The sequence below is a fragment of the Tympanuchus pallidicinctus genome, unplaced genomic scaffold (genome assembly GCF_026119805.1).
Source record: "Tympanuchus pallidicinctus isolate F22 unplaced genomic scaffold, pur_lepc_1.0 scaffold14, whole genome shotgun sequence".
NCBI lineage: Eukaryota > Metazoa > Chordata > Aves > Galliformes > Phasianidae > Tympanuchus > Tympanuchus pallidicinctus.
The window spans coordinates 11,452,243-11,473,227 of NW_026294659.1; the positions used below are offsets into that span (position 1 = coordinate 11,452,243).

The 20,985-nt window shown below is 39.2% G+C and overlaps 1 protein-coding gene across 1 annotated transcript; it reads right to left on the minus strand.

Annotated features, from left to right (window-relative positions):
• Positions 1-1,735: 1,735 nt before the first annotated feature.
• On the minus strand, positions 1,736-20,853 carry PWP2 (PWP2 small subunit processome component). The gene is made up of 21 exons (XM_052674234.1): positions 20,733-20,853; positions 20,533-20,645; positions 19,598-19,692; positions 19,188-19,287; positions 18,041-18,184; positions 17,430-17,565; positions 16,525-16,742; positions 15,257-15,400; positions 13,935-14,005; positions 12,986-13,122; positions 11,750-11,898; positions 10,947-11,094; positions 9,246-9,396; positions 8,719-8,899; positions 7,647-7,794; positions 6,438-6,546; positions 5,950-6,015; positions 5,396-5,614; positions 3,940-4,090; positions 2,917-2,991; positions 1,736-2,745 (listed from the first exon to the last, which is right to left on the minus strand). Exons 1-21 carry the CDS (start codon positions 20,748-20,750, stop codon positions 2,586-2,588), a joined length of 2,733 nt encoding a protein of 910 aa, XP_052530194.1. The 5' UTR covers positions 20,751-20,853; the 3' UTR covers positions 1,736-2,585.
• Between the last annotated feature and the right edge of the window lie 132 nt (positions 20,854-20,985).

Consider the following 20,985-nt stretch of genomic DNA (forward strand, 5'->3'; position numbering starts at 1 on the left):
GCCGGGAGGCCGCTGAGCCCTCGGCTGGGGTGTTGGGAGCGCCCTCTAGGGGCGGGGAGGCCCAAGGCTAAGTATTCACCGGGGAAGGTGAACAGCGGGCATGCCGAGTTCCATCGCAGGGATTGGGCGTATATGTATATATATATAAATATACATATAGGACTGACTGGTGTGTATCTATCACCTATTTGCTACAACTAAAGCAGTGCTTGCAGCCAACATCAGCTGAGAATCATCACGCCTTTCAGCAGGGCCTGGAACTGGTGCAGAAGAGCAAGGGGCTGCCCAGGGAGGTGGTGCAGGCACCATCCTTGGAGGTGTTCAAGAGCTGTGTGGATGTGGCACTGAGGGACGTGGGCAGTAGGCATGGTGTGATGGGCTGGTGGCTGGACTGGGTGATCTTAGAGGTCTTTCATACTGTAATGATTCAATGAGCAGTGCTGTACCCTTTTCCCCAGTTTCCCCATGATGCACCACAATCAGTTTTGATAACGCTACTAAGTGTTTCTCACAACATTCCTGTTGAAGTAAACATCTATACAGGATCAGATCAAATTAAACTGCACCTGCAATCTTGCATCTTGGTTTCAAGTGGCAACAGAAGGTAAGGAAGTGACACTGCTTCAAGGCCTAGCCTACTCCACAGCTTGTGGAGTGCTTGTGTCCAATTTGCACATCTTGCTAACAGGCACAAGGATTAGGCCAAACTTGGACCTACCAGACTTAACATTCAGTTTCTAGTATTTTCCAATGTGTCTTTCCTTATCAAGAGGGAGAACGTTTATCACATGCATCATGGAATTTATCTTGATAACCTAACAGCTCAAGCAAAGTGACAAATGTGAATGGAACACATCCTTTTGTGTAAGAACAGATGCTATCCCACCTCTCCCACTTCCTCTCAAGGCTCTTGAATGCTTTCGTAAAATTTTTATCTTTAACATTCTGAACATGAAGAATATACCCTAAGCCACATCTCTAAGTTGTTCTGAAAGGCCAGATTTTCTCCAGGTTTGTGTTTCTTAATATTGCAAACCCAAAAGATTATTAAAAATGTAGGGATAAAGTTAGTCTGCTTAACGAACAGCAAAAACAGCAAACTCCTACATAACACAAAGCTACTGTCATGACAGACCCAATTAGAGCTATGGGTTGTACAGTTTACAAGAACATGGTCCTTAAAAAACAAAACAAAACAATGCAAGTTTGACAATAAGAAATGCGTATGAAAACCAGTAAATTAAGTAGTAATAATCACAATCATGTTATCTGACACATAATATGTTCTCTGGGTTAGCTAAACAATGCAGGGATTTACACAGATCCCAAGATGAATTTTTCCCTTCTTTCTGTACTACTCCCTCCCTACATATGTCTATGCCTCTATTCTGTGCAACTTGCTTTCTGCCATGGTGGGGAAAGGAAGCAGAGGGGTGGAAGAGAATGAGAAGCAATTCCAAATCCCAACACAAAACCACAAAGCAGCTTCTACAAGTGTCTCTCCAGTCCAGCAACTCCCTTCACTGTCTCGAGACCCTGAAACATAGTTATGATCATGAAAAAAACATGAGGCAAGAGAGCACCAGCAACTACAAAAAAAAACCTTAACAAAGATTCTATGAAGAAAAAATAATTTAAAAAAAAAAAAAAAATCAAAACATTTGGTATGCTTATTTAAGTAGCAAGTGCATATTAATTTTACATATTGAAATGCAATATGAACTGACTGCACATGTCTGGTGTATACTTTAGATTTATTTTTCTCTGTAGCACTTCTCTATATTCACACCTCTTTTCCAAGAGTAGACAGAGACCAGAAAAGTAATCCAGAAGAACAGAATACACTGAAAACAAAATCAATCCTGGCTCATTGTTATTATTTGCTGCATCTTAAATCAAAGCCCTTTCAACATATGGCTTGAAAACAACACAAATATGGATATAGTTCTTTGCATTCAGAACCTCAGTGTCATTATTAGCCAAGTCCCATTCCAATTCCTAAAAGCAAGGAAAACAGAAGTTTCTAATTTTCATGTTAATAAACAATGATTGGGAGTTACATAACCAAGAAAACCAGGTCCACTTATTCCTAACAGTGCTCCAATAATATGCATGTATTATAACAAAAAAAAAAACAACCAAAAAACAAATTGAGAGCAATAAGCAGCCCTCCCACTAAGAATGACATAAAAACAGAGGTAAAAAAGAGTCCATCACAAAGTATGACAAGGCCACATTAAAATTAATTCTCAATATTTAATCTATACACAATGTGTTTTTAATAAAGAATGCATTTCTTCCAGTCATACTTCTAACTTCACAGATAAAAACATGTTTTTTACCTTACCTGAAATTGAGAACAATTAAAAAACCTAAGAAATCAGCGCTGTCAAGCAACCAGTCATGGCATTATGGACAGAGGCTGGCACTGCCTATCCTTAATCTCTCCCACTCTGTAACCCAGATGCAAGCCCACCCCACACTGTTAAAAAGAGCTAAATTATGCCACTATGAGGGCCACTCAGTCCCAGTGAATACCACTGCATAAATTTAAGTTGTCTTAGGTTTTCTCCCATGAAGAATAACTAGGAAGTGAAATTATCAACATGAACTTCTTGCATGAGATAATCACTGTCTGAAGACTCCAAGTCGTCTTCATCTACTGATGTTTCTGCCACACGCTTCATGCCCCGCTGTTGTGAAATGGCCAATGCATATTTGATATTGTAGATATTCCATTCACAGCTGTAAAAATAAGAACATGTTAGAAACAAGATGATGTTTTTTCTCCTAAAGCATAAGCACCTCTAAAAGAAGAGGGTCTTGAAACTTCTAATGCTACATTATCGTCCTTCTAATTACTCTACAGTGCAGTGAAGGGTTTTGATTTAGACTTTAAAATATAACAATACATACAGCTTGGACACATCGTCAAAATGGCGCTGGATGCTTTTCTGAAGAAACTGAATCATGGGGAGCAGCTTCTGCGACCTTCAGTGGAGAAAACGTACAACTTGCATTGTAATTTATATTTATGTGTAAAAACAGTACTTTTCTATATACTCAAAACTTTAACATAAGTGTCATTGTCTAATTTAACATTAGACAAACAAAAGCATCTTGCTTTTGATTGTGCCAAAAATGATTATATTTAAATACAAATAATCTACTTCCAAACAGTTTTTAACGTCAAGCTGCGGCATAAAGAACTAAATTCTGCTTGCTGCAATGACAACAATTTTTTCCAAGTAATAACTTACTTTCCAAACAACAAACAGCTTGTTTTAAACTCCCTACTTCTACTTTAATAGAAACAAAAGGAGAAAAATTGATCTGGCCATTTCAGCCACTCAACATTAATACTAATGTTGAGGTAAGCCACGAGTTACACAGTGCACCATTACTTTAACCTGCATCTATTTCAGATGGCTGTAGCTCTCTATCATACCTCCAGTTTACCTGGCTTTATTCCAAGAAGTCTACAAACTGTATAGTAAGAGAAGGCTGAGTACAATTCACAGAGCAAGCCCATGTAGTTCTGAAGAAAAACTTGGTAAAAAAAAATTAAAGCACTTAGTAAAAATGCATGCTATAATCACAAGCTAACTCTATGAAGTGCAGCCAATACAAGCTTGTTATCCTTCAGTTGTGTTTAATGTACATAATCGTTTAAAAAAAAAAAAATCCCAAAATCCTTCTAGTGCTTTTGAAATCTTTATGCGTTTATAGACTAAGCAAACTATGGAAAGTTTTACCTACAGTATTTGAAAAATGCTTTTACCCTCACAAATGCAACCCAGTTCTCATACACACTCGTTAGTAGAGAAGTTGTAAAAATCAAGTTGTTTCAATTCCTATGTATGCATCTACCATTTCAGTCCTGAACTGAAAGGAGTGTTAAAATCCTTATCAGCTTTTTTCATTTTCACAGCAGCTCACCTTGTTTTTAATTTCTGTCCATGCAGCATGAGCAACTTATGAGCCCAAATAAGATAGAACTCTAAATGACAGGATATCTCAAAGGCAGAGGCCAGGAACTCCAACACCTTTTCCACATACAGATCTGGGAGTGATGAGCAGACAACATCAACTGCGTGAAGAGGAAACAAACAAAACAAAAATACAGAGACATTGGTGTTGAATTATTACTTGGAACAACAAGAAAGAGACCACAGGAAGGGATGCGGAGAAACAGAAGAGAGAACATGGTCTTAGCATCTATTCAGTGTTCAATATTCTATTTTAGGGCACAGTACCACAACCTCTCAGCAAGCCTGTTTTGAGCCTTACAAGGCCTCTTTTGAGCCTTCCAATCATTACTGGATTTAATAGCATGAATTTAACTCTCCTCCTATCCAAGACATGCAATCTTCTCCAGAACTTGTACCTGTCTCCTTCTAATCCATAAGTGATCTTAACCACAGTTTTGTTGCTCCTGACTTTATAGTTCTTGTAGAGTTAAGTGGGACTAGGAAGGTGTAATATCAAGAGGCAATAAAGGATGCTTGAAAAGATCCAGAGCTGCCTGCTCACAGAGGAAGTACCTGAATGCTGTTAACAATTGGTCACAATGAAGCAGCACAATTTATAATTGTTCAGAACAATGATGACCTCACTGTATACAATTGTTTCTCAAATTAACAAACTCTCACTCTCTGCAGCCACTCCAACAGTTTCACATAATATTCAAGCCAATCTATCTTTCTCTATTAAAGAAACAGTCCCACATTCCTTCTGTTAACAGTGGATTTCAGCAACCTAAATTTCCACGCTTCACCCTCACTCAGCATCTCCTCAGCTGTCGTGTATTCTGGCTCTCTAATAGTTTTCCAATTCCTCCTCCTGAATGCTCCAGAACAACAATATCCATTTTGCATGAGATAGTAAGAACTAGACACCATGCTCCTAACACAGTTTCACAAGTGCTGAACAGAGGAGACTCATCGCTTCCCTCAAGCTGCTGACTACATTCTTGACAGTAGAGCTCTGACATCAGCTGATTCTCTTCATCACACAGGCACACAGCTAAATCATGTTTGGTAAGTCCTTCTAACAACACTTGCTTTATCTACACGGATGCAAAAGTTGGCATAAATCTGGACCTGATCAAAGTCCATGTTCTAAAGTCACTAGATGACCACACAGCAGACTGGTAAAATTGTAACAAGTTAATACCACAAAGTCAATTTTTTTTTGTTGTTGGTTTTTTTTTTTTTTTTTTTTTCCTATGCAGAAGATTATTTTTTCTCTCCTAGTCTTTAGCAACTGTAAAAAGACTGGAGTCCTTGAAAGTTCACTTTTTTTTTCCCCTTTCTGGGAAAATTTATGCTTCACTTTATTTGGCTTAAACATCCCTGCTCACAATTAGCTCAAATTTCACAGAAGATCCACTTACCTTCATTACCAGGTATGGCTTCTATAACCTCCTGAATTAACTTCTTTTCATTTAGCTTAAGGGCCATGACAATAGCCATAGAGTATTCTTTCTGATGCAGTTTTTTGCGAATATTGCTGGGTGTAACATCAATGTCCAGCTCAAAAGGATCAAAAATTAACCCAGCATCCAGCGAATAGATAAGAAGACCCTCGGTGGTGGTAGCTGCCCAGCTTCGTCCTAGAAAAGGAAGTAAGACTTTTTAAGAACAAAGCTAGGTTTTCTAGGATGCGAGCACAACAGAACTAACAAACAAATGATGCTCAGCTGCTTACAACATGTATGACAGAAAATAGTGCATCACTGATGGATCCGTCAGCAATGGCAGTGCTTGTGAAGAATACCACCTGAATGCAATATATACGTAAGCTTCCCAATTATCTACTGAGTAAGAGATGGGACTGTTAACCTAGCAAGACCATCTCCAAAGGCATTTGCACTCCTTTGCTCTTCTACTCGTCTGTTTACTTCATACAGAAGGAAAAGAAATAAATCATACACTCATCAATACTTGCCTGTAGGAGAGAATCGCAGGCAAGTTACTCTTATTTCTGGTTTGAAGTGTCGAGAACTCATGTCACCTAAAAGAGAAGTTGCAAATTGATTTAATATAGCTTCCAAAAGTTCATGGTCTGCCTATCAATGATAACAGCATAGTTAGAATTAGGCTGAACAATGTGGACATGTCAAAACTTGGCAGTTCAAAGATATGGTCTCTGCCCAAGAGATCATAAAATAAGCTAAACAAAGTGGCAGGATTGAATTTTGCCGTGTCATTTGAAAGATCAGAGACATAGCAAGGAACTGGAAAATAAAAATGGGTCTTAAAAGTTTTTCCAGATAGTGCTGAATGTGGTACATGTGTAACAAACCTTTGAAGCCACAGAGAGTTCAAGCATACCACAAAAACTGAGCTGGACAGTTCAAAGTCTTCATACCTGGCATCTACTTTAGGAATAAAGAATTTTGATCCTCACAAAGACAGCAAGGTCAAAAGCCATACCTGTTTTTACTCCAGGAAGAGGAATAGCAACACCGTCTTCATCTCCAGTGCCTTCATCTATCAGAGCCATGCTGCCAAATTCAGTCATTTTTCTCCGATCTAAGTATTCCTATAAAAACACAGAAGTTCCATTCACTGCACAATCTCCTCTCCAACACCTGTATTAACTGAAAACATCCCTTAGCATTCAAGAATTTAGTGACTATTTCTTTGTACAGTTGGAATAAAGTTCTTCCAAAATCATCAAGAAAACTGCTAGTTCATAATAGTGGGCAACCGTATGCAACCATGTATCAGAATCAAGATGCCTCATTCTTACCGCCATAGAGTAAGAAACCTCAGACTGTGGTTTGATATCATTACAATGTTATAATACCTAAAGGTGCACAATTGCCTCAAAGAAAGTTCAGCTTTTCCTCCCCTTCCACAATCTCACTGTTCTAAAATTAACAGCTATATTGTCAGTTACTGAAGTTTTGCTTCAGGATGCAACTCTCCCTCAATTTTTGCATACCTCCTCCTTGATTCTTTTCTGGTTGGCTCACTCCTGGTATTCTTTCACACTATGTGTAAAGCCATGCTGGCACAATAAGGGGCAGAGAATAGAAATGAAAACTGCTTTACAAACAATTGTTGTCAGAAACACATTTGGAACCACAGCCAAATACAGCTTGACGTAAACATTTGAGCAATCATTATTCCTCCAGGTAAAGGGATATTAAGAAGTCTTACTGGAATTTTTTTCTTTCAATAGTTTTCATCATTTACTTTACTTTCAAAGGAACTTAACTTTACATCTGGCACTATTTAGAAACAGTGTGTGCAAAATTCAGTGATACTTTCCTGCATCCACCCTAAATTCCTTCATTTCTTTACTAAGACAAGAAACTGACACAGGAAAATCAGCTTAGTACAAAATATCAATCATTAATATTTTTATTAATTCTAAGTTAACTGGCTAACTATGCTTACAAGAATTTTGCTTAACACAAACATATAGTAATCCAGAAAGATTCTAATGAGATAAATTTCAGGAAACAATTTTATTTCCTAAGAAATAACTTCTCCTTACATCTCCTGCACAAAGCAAAGAAAACAAACCCACATTTATCAAAATATTCAGGGATCCTATTTAAATTAGAGGTTACACCCAAAAAAATCAAAGCTTTGGCTTTGTAAGGGGTGAAACTGACCACTACAGCCACATACCTCCATTGCATCTAAAGAAAGGTTGCACGAGATCTCAAATTTTTTCATAAGAATCTGTTCTTTGACATTATAAATACAGACAAATTTTGACAGTCCACCTGCCAAAATGGACTGTCCATCTGCTGAGTAACACAGAGTGGTAAAAGATCTGGTAAAAAAAAAAAAAAAAGAAAAAATTGTTAATTTCACTGCCACTTTGAGCCAAAAGACAAAAGTGCAGCGTGAAGATACAGAATAAAACCATTCAATTGTAAAAGTAGTAGAGCTCTTCATTCACATGTTAACACATTTTACCACAATCAAATACTTTCAGCGCTTTACTGTGTATGAAATCACAAGCAAATTAAAACTTCAAGATTTTTCAAGTATGTCAATACGCCTGTGCCCTGCTGCAACTCTGCAAATGAGCTTTCAATTATACTCTGTGAGACACTAAGAATGGTAAGAAGAGAGAAAAAAACACCGAGGTATGTAGAGAAAGAAGGTGGTTGAACTCACCACCAAAAAATACATTTTAAAAAATATTATTTAGATTTGAGGGGAAGCAACAGGAAGGAAAAAGGAGGTTTGAGCAGCAATGGAAAAAGAGAGGAATGAAACACAAGACATCTGTATTAGAGTATCTGAAAGCAAATAAATTCGAGTTGCCTTTAAAAACTATTTCACATACACAGTAACTCGTAATAATCCCACAGCATGTTTACATTTATTTAAAAAAAATTTCCTACACAGTCATAGATAGATAATGTTTACATAACAACATATCCAATTTAAAGACCCATCATATTTGTTAACTGAGAAACTTACAACAATCTTAACATTATACTGGAAACACAAACTTGTGGAAGAGAACAGATGATCAGAGCGATGCTGATCAGATGGTCAACACAGTAAAAAAACGTACATCTAGATGTCAACACCAGAAATCTTTTAAAATCCAGTCAGAATCAAAATAGCTGAACAGCAGATGCACTCTGAAATCTTCATGTAAAAAATAAGTGCAAGAACAACCCAACTCTAAAGCAAATACCAGCACAGCTCCCTCTTTTCAACTGCTATCTCGCTTACTTACTTCCCTTTGGCTGATTGTTTGGCAGTGATTTTATCGAGCTCCTTCCTTCCCATTTGAAGGTCATGTCTTCCCTCAATTGAGCCAACTTGGACTGCATTCTCATGATCCCAAAATGTTATCTGTCCATTCAAAGAAGCAACTGCAAGCTCCTTGCCATCAGGCCGGAAAGCAACAACAAGTACTGCAAAGAATTCAATTAACGGTTAAAGTACAGCTTGAACTCTTCCTAGAAAAAGATCCTATGTTTACCTAAGAAAAAAAAAATCCCTATTTTTCAAGCATGTCACCTCAACTACTACAAGCAGCTAATGATTAACAAGTATCACAGTATCTCTCCTCTGGACAACATACGTATGTTTAGCTAACCATATAGCTAGAGCTGGTAACATATAAAAAGGATTTCCTGCACTGCAGAGAACTACTCAACCTTTTGCTTCCATTATTATGCTTCCATCTGCATTTGACAGACAGTTGCATCATTTCTGATAGTTTTTTTCATACTTAATAGAATATGAAATAGAGATTACCATCAGAGTTCAACATTAACGTCTCCTTAGTTCTCCAGCTGTCTAACATATCCCATAACTTGACAGTTTTATCCCAAGAGCCACTAGCGAGAACACACTTCATTGGGTTAAAGGACAAACTGCTGATGGGGCCCTCGTGACCTGATAAGACCTAATAAAAGAAAAGACAACACAGAAGTAGGTAAGAGAAACTCAAGTTCATACGGTGTGCATTCAATAAACTATCAATACAGCAATAAAACTACACCTAACTTGTCCACGCACAGTCGAGGTAACTTTTGGACATGAGGGATGATACATACCACTGATTCTCCACTTTTTATTTAAATAAGTTGAAAAGAGAATTGCGGAAGTGCTACCACTGCACAGGTATCTGTAACCACTCTCATGCTTGCACATAGTCTTTATAGAGGTTAAGACTTAGGAATAGTCTTCTTGCCCTGTCTTATTATCAGAAGGAGAGCAACACTAAAGAACTGTGAGCAAGAGTAATAAGTATTTTTCAAGCATGGAGCTCCCACTCCTCTCAATAGAAATAATGTCCTGACAGATGAAAAACTTCACATGAGCCAGCAGTGTGTTCTTGCAGTTTGGAAAGCAAATGGTATCCTGGGCTCCATCAGAAGAAGGGTGGCCAGCAGGGACAGGGAGGTGACTGTCCCTCTCTACTCTGCTCTTGTGAGGCCCCATCTGCAGTACTGGGTCCAGGTCTGGAGCCTCCAGTACAAGAAAGACAGGGAGCTGTTGGAGGGGATCCAGACGAGAACCACAAAGATGATCACAGGGCTGGAGCACCTCCCCTATGAAGACAGGCTGAGGGAGCTGGGCTTGTTCAGCCCAGAGAAAAGAAAGCTGTGGGGTGACCTCATTGCAGCCTTCAGTACCTAAAGGGAGCCTAAAAACAGGAGGGGAGTCAACTCTGAAAGAGTAGGTAACAGCAGGACAAGGGGAAATGGTTTTAAGTTGAAGGAGGGAAGATTTAGGTTGAGTATCAGGGGGCAGTTCTTTACTATGAGAGTGGTAAGGTGCTGGCACAGAGAGGTTGTAGATGCCCCATCTCTGGAGGTGTTCAAGGTAAGGTTGGATGGGGCCCTGGGCAGCCTGGTCTAGTATTAAATGGGGAGGTTGGTGGCCCTGCCTGTGGCAGGGAGATTGGAGATTCATGATCCTTGAGGTCCCTTCCAACCCAGGCCATTCTGTGATTCACCATCTACACCAAATTAAATATATGAATTGTTGAATTCATCTGCTTTGCCATCAGATGTATCATGCTTAAGGACTGAAAACAGCAAATGACAGTATCTCTCCTTAATTAACTGTACCCTGCAGAGAGTAATTTCAAACTAACAGCAAGACACTGGAGATCGAAATTGATAGTTTTCCAGCCCTCCAAATTAAACAACTGTACAAAAATAATAAATAAATAATAATAATAAATAAATAAATAACCGTACAAAAAAAAAGTCATGCCACTACTTTGCACCAATGAAATCTTTCCTGCAATCTGTATTGATCTTATAATAGCACCTACACTTTCTTAATTTCCTTGAGAAAATATGTAAAAAAAGAACAATTCTGAACAACCAGTTGAGTGAAAACTCTTTTTCCCAATGCGGTAGCATAGTAATACTTCAGCAATATTTGTGTTACTTCAGCAACTAGAAAGAGCTCATTACTCAAATATTCATGGTGGGTCCTTACATCCAACAGCCTCCCACTCTGCATCGACCAGATGAATATTTCAAAGGAATCCTGGGAACCAGCTGACACAATCTCACCACTGGAGTCCACAGCCAAACAAGAGAACTGACTTGGTCGTGGAGAAGTAAAGGTACGGAAATTGCGGTACCTGTTACAAATGTGAAAAACAAATTGAAAAAACATTTCAAGTAGATCAAGATACATTTTATGCACTAATTTTTTTTTTTTTTTTCCAAGTCAAAAGAACTCCTGTTCAGGAGTAAACTATAAACCTCTTAAACTATCTACAGAAAAAAGTATTCTTCGCATAGAAAGAGATGCCTTGGTACGATTCCAAGACTCAAAAAAATATTACTAATTTTGTAGAAAAAATAGCCCAAAATACTCCGAGGATTTTTCTTCTGTAACACAGCACATGTCCATTCTCTAGACAACACATGTTTGCTTTCACATCCAGTTTTATACAGCTGCACTGTAATGACTCAATCACTATAACTATGGCAAACATTGTTACACAGGAGAATACTACTTACTGCAGAAGCAGAGAATGGCCTTACTGGATTTTCAGCTTCTCTGAGAAAAGTTCCTCCAGAATTTTGTTCACAGAAATTGGATAGAGTGATAGGATATCTAATTTCTATCTAAGTTTGAATCAAAGGCTGAACTAATAAAAGCACTAAAACCAATAAAGTGGTACTCGTCATTTTGCAACTTGTTCCTGAAACCGTGAATCATCAGCCTGTTGCATTTTGGGTGGGGAAAAAAGACAACTAAATAATACACAAAAGCTTTAGGAAAGTTACCTGTGCAAATCAAAGGCCCGCACTGTTCCATCCAGGGAAGCACTCAAAATAACATAACCACTGGAAGTAAAAGTTACAGCAGTTACGCCACTGCTATGGTCTGTAAAAGTGACAAAACAAAAACTGCTTGAAGTGTTCCACACTTTCACCTGCAAGAGAGATCAGAAAAGCCTTCCTGGAATCTCCACCATCAGTTCAGAAAGAATATATAAGATAACAGAAAAGAATAACTAGCTCTAAAACTCTTGAACAGCATAAGGAATGTTCAAAACAGTTGGAAAAAACTGCGCAAATGAGGCAGAGCTACAACTTGTCATTAGACCTCTAAAGGCAAATAAACACAGAAATTAAGTGGAGACAAAAAGTTTTTGAAATAAAGTTAAAATTTCAAGGAAAACTCAATCAACATCTCAGTCTCTGAAACTTCGACCTGCCAACTTCAAGCACCAAATTCAAAACCCACTGCGAGCCCTTTCAAAAAGCTACAACTGAAAGGTTATTTCAAACAAAAAACTTAGAAGTTCAGCCATCTGCAGTCTGAAATTTATCGGGCTTGGTTGATTTTAAATATGAATGGTAGAAACCATGAAGTGGCAGGTCTTCTCTTTTTCCCCATCAAACTTGTGATGGACAGAAGATGCCATCTTCACCACATTTAAGAACCAAGAGATTTTAGGATTACTCTACAAAACATTCTTTCTCCACTAAAATACTTTTAACTCTTCTTTAAAATTATCTGTCCACCTAGGCTTCCATCTCAATACAAGCTATTTATGAGATTTTTTCTTTTAAATAGCAAACTTCTGCAATGGTACGCTGCAGGATAAAATCAGCTTAGGAATTATATTTCTATAAGTTATTTGAAATAAAGTCTGCATTGCAACTAATTATCTGGTTGATTGAAATTCATTCATCTCAATATATGAAGGAACCAGCACAGACAAATATAAACTAACATCTGATGAATTAGATCTTTTTGTGCTTATGGTGACTGCAGAGCAACAACAACAAAGAGCTGCTAAAAAGCTTACGTGACACTATTTGCAGAGGACACCAACAACCACAAATCAAAACATATATTGTGTACAGAAAGATCAAAACTTCTAAGAAAATCAAGGACAGAAAAATATAGGGATCAATTACAGTAACACAGCTTTCTACACACAGTGGAAATTCAAGGTGTTTACTACCTTTTTACAATTTAAGTTCATAATACAGTAATCTTGTATCACTCACTTTCCCATCCTCTCCTCCAGTTACTATGTATTGCCCATCTGGAGAATAAGCCAATGAAACCATGCTGTTGAAATGGCCCTGCTGCTTCAGCACATAGGACTCGCTCTGCCATTCCCACACCAGGAGCTGACCCAAACCTGTGAACACATAAAGACTGACTGGAATTATGAATCCAATGATGGAACCTGCTAATGCACACCAAAAAACACATACTTGCATCTACCAATCAAAGAATAAAAAAAGTTGATGCAAACAGGTTGTATTATGTCTCTATATTGATTTTAATACGAGTCATTTTCATTCTAGAAGTTCAAGATCAATTTCCTAAACAACCAGAATCTGGCTTAATATCCTCAGTGCTACAACAGTGCTATCAACAATTTTTGTAACAAATGGATGTACAAAATCAGAAATATGCTAGGAAAGAACTCTGTTCTCCTGTTTACGTCAATTCATTTGTTCATTCTGCAATTTCAACTTTAAGATACCGCAGTCACCTTACTGGCAATTGACCTTATTAACTGGTCACTGCAATGAATAACCAAGGTAGCTTGGAGCTTTCCAATCCTCTGCTTCTTAACATCAAGGGCTGCGAAGGAGATGACAACATCCTACCTTTTAATTTTTTCACTAGGTGAACTGGTAAGAAAAGCAGGGCTGCATGAAGATATAAACTTAGTTACCATGCTAACCTTTATGGACTGGGTGGAAACAGATGTATGAACATTCAGCTCATTTTGTAAAACACCACGTGTCAGAGGTGGCTGTGCATGAGACTGAAACCCAAAAAAAAAGAGCGTACTATGTCTATTCAGACACTATGGAGATGAGTCTGTACATTATTAACAACATTTCAACATTTGGAATCAGTAAGGGAAGGAGGAATTTGGATTTGTTTGCCACAACATTCCTCATTTTTCCATGAATATATATCAAACACTTTACAAACCTGAACATCCAAAAGCAATCCAGTCACCAGTAGAGTTGATAGAAATAGAAGCTATCCTTTGGTCTGAAATACTAAAGAAAGAAAATTATCCAATAAACAAACCTGTATTTTCAAGCCTTATGAGATAAAACTTGAAACTCCTGAGAAACTAGAGTTTATTTCCTCTGCTCAAGCAAGACCTTTGAATACTTTACTGATTTTTATGTATTACTGTAACATCAAAAGCAGCATTCAAACCTTCCTTTACTATACTCAGGAACATCAGATACTGCCTTTTTCACACTGAAGACAAGAGTATCCATATCCCAAACAAAGACACACTTATCAATAACAGAGCAGTCCTTCCCAAATTCAAAAAACAGTGGATTCTTTTAAGTTACACAAGGAAATTACGCATTCTATTGCTAAGCTCATACAGCAATAGAAAAAAAAAAAAAATACACATGTTTCTCCAATCTAAGTACAATTTATAGATTATTTTCAATACGCTGATTTTTTTTTTTTTAATTTTCTTTTTCTTTTCTTTCTCTATAAGCTTTATTTGCTACAAAGAAACTAACAACAGAAAATCCAAAGCATTGTAGGAATCTATGGCCAACAACTACTATTCAGGAGTTTCTCATTCAGAGCTCACTTTTCTGTAACGAATTATATAATAGAGCTGTTTAGTATTTATTATCATAGTATCATTTAGACTGGAAATTAACTTTAACAAACACCAGCACTACCAATCCCATCACTATTTATCAGCACCCCCCTAAGCGCAACGTCCACACATCTGGTTACTTCCCGGGATGGGAACTCCACCACATGCCTGGGCAGCTCATTCCAATGCCTAACCACCCTTTCTGTGAAGAAATTCCTCATGATATCCAATCTAAATCTCCCGTGGAACAATTTGAGACCATTTCCTCACATCCTATTACTTGTCACCTAAGAGACCAACTTCTTCCTCACTGCAGCCACCTTTCACTAGTAAGGTTCCTCTCAGTCTCTGTTTCTCCAGACTGAACAGTCCCGGTTCCTCCAGCCACTCCTCAGACATCATCTTCTAGCCCCTTTATCAGCTTTGCTACTTTTCTCTGAACACTTTTCAGCAATTCATTATCCTTCTAGTGAGCGGCCCAAAACTGAACACGTTTACCTATGATTCTGCCTTTCCAGAAATTACAACACTAAATCGATGCTCCTGTGTAAGATTTTTGTGCACCAATATTAATCCATTATTACTAAATACAGTGTATTCTCAAGCAAATAAAGCAAAACGAAAAACCAACAGCCCTTACTCCCAAATCAACCAACCATTAACCCCTATATCTCACCTCAAGGAATGTATCAGATTGAAATCTGGAAGCTCATGGAGGTGAAAGATTCCAGAAGCAAAACCAGTGACTAACAGGTGTGTTTTCTTGTGATAAGCTGCGGATGTCAGGTTATTAAAATCTCCTTCTTTATTGAAAAAATACCTGGGCATCAAAGAAATGAGAGAAGCAAACAGTGTAAAAGAAAAGAACTCTCGTCACTCCATTTCAATACAGGTTGAGTATTTCAACAGTATCCTATGGCAAACCTCAAAAGCACTAGGTTCTGGAAATTTATTATATGTATACTTCCTATAGTTCATGAAAAGCTAATTCACTTCCCTTTTCTCTTCCTGAATGTTTACAGCTGCTACTGTAGTCTTACTATCAGAAGTGACAGCTGACCACACACAACAAAAGGGACAAAAGTTAAGCTCAGAGGAATTGCACTGTGCATTTTCTTCTGATCATCACAGGTGGTTTTCACAAATTCACTGATATGTGTGAGCCTCCTATGGAGACAACAGTCATGAATACCATATGTCTAGTGAAGGTTTTCTCCATTTCTTTGCAGGTATAACTCCTACTGGAATTAAAACTATAAGCACCTTATGATGGTGCTCAACATCACTCAAATGTTCAAATTCCTTTGTTGCCTGCAGATGGTGCTCCACAGAGGCCAAGTTAACAGTCAGGGGTAGGGCACTTTCCATACGTTTCCTTTACAGTCAGAGAAACTGGGAAGAGAAGCTTGATGTCCAGAACTCTTAGTTACCCCTTCTGGAATCCTATCTCTCTCTCACTACTGACTACTTTCCTTATAAACACTGTGCTCCTTTCAGCAAAACTAAATGCACCACCTATCTTAAGACCAGATTACTGTTTGTAAAATGCATCTCATTTGATGTGGACAGACAGGGAGGTAGTTCAGAAAGGCATCTCTGAGTAGCTTACAAAGAGGCTGACAAGCTATTTTACCTAACGTTGCCATTGCAACACCTCTTCAAGTCAGGCAATCTTGCAACCCCTCACAGCCTCTGGACTTAACTAAAGGACACTGCATTGACAATCTTATGCTGACTTATTATTCTGAATGTGAAGGTACCACCTTTCATACAGTCAAGGTCAGACAAACAAGTGTTGTACTGAAAACTATTTATTATGGGATTTATGATAAATTTCTAAACCTTGGGCAGTTTTACATTATTCTGAGCAATAAATGGTGAAAAAAGCCCAACATAGTAAATTTCCACAAAAACTCTGCCTTGGGATAAATAAAAATCACTTACTTTGCCACACGTGTATATTTAACCTTCTCTCTTATGTCCTGTTCATTTGGATTGACTTTTCCATGAATTTCTTCACCCTTGGGTTCTTCAAGAAATCCATCATCATCTTTTACTCTGTTCTTTTGTCTAGCTTCTTTAGGGGGCATGGGCTTCAGACCATCAAGCTCTGTGTCACACTGCCACACACACAGAGCTCCATCCCGGCTAACTGTGTATAGCTAGAACAGAAACAAAAACGTATGATTATCACATAGCAGACTTCTTTGAAAGCTCTTGCCCTGTTTTAATGATTACACAATCGCAAAAGGGATAGGGAGCCTACACTCTAACACTGGGACTATATTTTACTTAGGCAATTTTATTACCATTTGAAATTATAGCTAATTAATCCTTTCATAATTAAAACTGTAATTATTTTTTTTTTTTTTTTTGGGGGGGGGGGGAGTAGTGGCAGGAGGGCTTTAAATCACTTACTTTCATTTTAATCATGTTACTTCTTGTAACACTCAAGGAATTTTAATCTCATGATCACTGCAAATGAGTTGAGATGGTTTTAAATCGAGGGAGGGAAGACAGGCTGGATGTCAGGGGGAAGTTGTTTACTATGAGAGTGGTGAGGTGCTGGCACAGGCTGCCCAGAGAGGTTATGGATGCCCCGTCCCTGGAGGTGTTAAAGGCCAGGTTGGATGGGGCTCTGGGCAGCCTGGTCTGGTATTGAATGGGGAGGTTGGTGGCCCTGCCTGTGGCAGGGGGGTTGGAGATTCATGATCCTTGAGGTCCCTTCCAACCCGGTCCATTCTGTGGTTCTGTGAAAACAGTATAGCCAGATCTTTTCCTAAAGATAAGACTGCAGTTCAGCTACTTTAGCACTAAAATTCTGGAATATAGTATCATTGTATACATACATCAAGACTGTCCTCTTCAAAAAAGCAGGCTACTATTATATCCTTATGCCCACCAAGTGAGTAATATATCAAGTTTGCCCATCGCTCTGCTCCGAACACCCATGTAGACATATCCTTGCTTCCAATTGCAAAACACCTTTAAAAAAAGAAAAAGGCAATTTGAGTTAGAACACTGGTTTTTAAGACCATGACTGGCTGCAGAACATTCTGCACAGGAAGACAAGTCAGCACTTAAACATTAATTTTACATGTGAGGTTTGTAAACTGAAATGAGTACTCTTGCAATGATACATAGGATTAAATACACTCAAAGGGTCAACCATGTTCACACTTGAAACATGTGTCTTTTATGAATGACTGGACATTTTCAAGCAAGAATGCACCACTGGTCCCTAACACATGCCTATTTCACACCTTCTAGTCTGTCTAGCTACAATATTTACATACCATATACACTATGTATATAGTATGTGAGATATATAATACAGTATTTCATTACAGTATAATCCAAATTTTAAAGCTAGAATCACTTTACAGCAAAGAAAATACATGTATACATGCAAATAACATTAACAAAGTGAGCAAGTACACAGCATTTCAGTTTAACTCACTTGGAATCATCAGTCCAGTCAATACAAGTTGTTTCATCATACGGACCATAGTAAGTTTTGTCCAGAACAAATGCGTTGAATTCTCGTCTCTTCCCAGGAGCGTGGTACAGAAGAGCAACATTGTCTTTTGTAATCACAAACCTCCTGTCATAAAGGAAAAAAAAGCAGAATTGCAGGCAAAACTATTAAAGGTAAGCTATTTTTCACTACTGACTGCAAGAAAACCAAACAACATAACATTAAAAAGGTTTCTGTGTTACAGAAGCGATAAACACAAAATACTTCAAAATTAAAGCCAAAAACTTATTTGCAGATAGCTACTATTCCTCAATTTCAAGAATGCAGGTACTATGTAACAGAAAACATTTGGAAAAATCAATTAAGTTGAATAATTAAACATTTATTCACTAATTCTTGTAAAGGAAGGTAAATTACAAACATTCAAAATCAGATACTCTATTTCAATCTCTCTTCTCCATATATTAGCAACTTGCACAAAGCATGTACATTTCTGTTACACACATCCTTTATAGTTGCCCCACAGCCGGTGTAATTCCCTAACACAGAACTGCAATTCCAACTTCCAAGCAAGAAATTCATTTACCATCATCTCAAGTCAATTTAGCTGAGAAATACTGCCAAAATGGAAGTCTGCACCTTTTCCTCTTACCCTTTGATGCTTCCCACAATCTCACGTCACTACACTTTGGCTCAGTGACCATGGACTTAAAGTTTAAGGGACAAGGAAAGAACCACTCAATTCAGAGAACTGTTCCTTTTAGGTAACACAGCTGTTTAAACTAAACCAAGCTAGCAGCAGAACTGCTCCACTATGAATTGACAGTCCCCTGCATTTTTCCACCTTCCTTATAACATGGAAGAATAGTTAAGATTCACAGCAAGCATTCTGTACTTCTAGAAGTTCCACCATAGACAACATGTATGACAGCCACCTTCCCAGATTGTTGCCAAGCTTTACTTTTCCTTTTTTTTTTTTCTCCTCTCAACTTTACTGATGAAGTAGCCCTGGTCAAGCCCAAAATTAGCAAATAAAATTCCCTAGTTGGTCAGAATGTTTTTAATAATTACAACCAGCTTATGAGGCAATTTCTGTTCTTTTGCTCTAAAGCACACACATTTCACTTACTTGCCATCAGGGGAAAAGCAGACACTGTGCACTGGCTTGTGGAAATGAAACTGATGTATCACAGATTTACCAATCAAACTGACGAGCAAGGCAGCTCCCTCTGTGAGGGAGAACAAGGAGATTATTTAGTGCCCAAAGAAAACATAATCCTAGCAAGCTTAGCTTTTTCCTGTGAAAATTATAACAACAATAATAATAAAGTACCTCAGAAACTTCTTAAGATAGCATGCTTAACGATGTAAGTCAAAAAAAGCAATCAAAGTTACCAGTTGTTTTTTAAAAAACCTTCCCCAGAAAATCTAAATTAATTGTTAAAGTAGAGCACTTCTGATCTAAGGTTGAACACCTACTTTCATGCAGTATTTATATTTCATTCCTTTATAAAGCAAATACATTATTTGTGCAAGTACCTTCATCAACAAGGATGGCAAGGCTTCCATCTGGAGAGAGCCCCACACACACAATGTTGTGCCGTGTGGCCAGTGGGAATGTTTCACATTTATTACTGCAAGGAGATGACAAAACAGTAAATTGAGTACAAGAACACAGAAATGACTGCTATCTCTAGCATCAGTGAAATATGGCCTGATGCCTAGAATTATGGAATGGTTTGGATAGGAAGGGACCTTAAAGATTACCTCCGAAAAAGATTATCCCAACCCCTGCCATGGGCAGGGCTGTCCCCCATCAGCTCAGGCTGCCCAGGGCCCCATCCAACCTGGCCTTGAGCACCTCCAGGCATGGGGCACCACAGCTTCTCTGGGCAGCTCGGGCCAATGCCTCAGTGCCACCTGAAGAATAAATTTCTTCCCAATGTCTAACATAAACATCCTCTCTTTTGATTTAAAATCATTCCCCCTCATCCCATCACTATCAATTTGTGTATTATGTTGATTTCCTCCTGCTTGTAAGTTCCCTCCAAGTACTGGAACACTGCAATGAAGCCTCCCTAGAACCCTCTCTCCTCCAGGCAGCTCAAGCCCAGCTCCATCAGCCTGACTCCACAGGAAAAGCACTCCAGCTCTCTGAGCATCTTTGTGCCCTCCTCTGGACCCTCTCCAACAGCTCTCCTCTTCTTGTGCTTAGTACCCCAGATCTCGACGCAGTACTCCAAGCGGGGCCTCGCAGAAGCAGAGCAGAGCGGGACAATCCCCTCCCTTTCCCTGCAGGCCACCTCTCTCGGGATGCAGCCCAGGCCGCCGTTGGCCTTCCGGGCTGCAAGCGCACGCAGGCTCACGCCTGTTTCATGCATACGTTGCACCGGAGGGCCGGGCCTCAACCCCGCACGTTGTCCCCGGGGAGAAAGAGGTGAGGAGGAGAGGGGCGGCCGCCAGGTCTCGCTCACTTCTTCAGATCGAAGAGAGAGATCCTGTTCCCGACGGGGCTAATGAGACAGCTGCCATCGCGGGTGAAGTTGAGGTTCCCGCGGCGGTACACGGTACCCAGTAGGCCGGAAAACTGTGAGGAGAGGAGGGGGACGGTTAGAGGGGAAGGGGAGATGCAGAGGCCGCCGAGTGGCACGCACTCGCTCACTCACTCACTCACCCGGTAGGCGAACTTCATGGCGGCATGCAGAGCGCGTGGACCATACGCCGCCGGCGCGCCCAGCTACGCAGCGAAGGAGCACCGCGCATGCGCAGGGGAGGGGACAGCTCCGCGCTGAGGGCGGGAACCTGTGACTGACAGAGGGACGTCCGCCCCGCCCCTACTCCTTCGTATATACGGCTTCAGCGGCGCTGCTTGTATCGGGGTTCGCGCTAAGAGCGCCTTAGAGGGCACTGGACTGAATCCCCGGCGG

What these genes read in the sequence shown, in the direction of transcription:
- PWP2 (XM_052674234.1), bottom strand. An exon ending in TCTCTCTTCGATCTGAAGAA is followed by an intron (nt 19,693 to 20,532) that starts GTGAGCGAGACC and finishes ATCTCCTTGCAG; the next exon opens with TAATAAATGTGAAACATTCC. An exon ending in AGAGTGGGAGGCTGTTGGAT is followed by an intron (nt 9,397 to 10,946) that starts GTAAGGACCCAC and finishes TTCTTTTATTAG; the next exon opens with GTCTTATCAGGTCACGAGGG.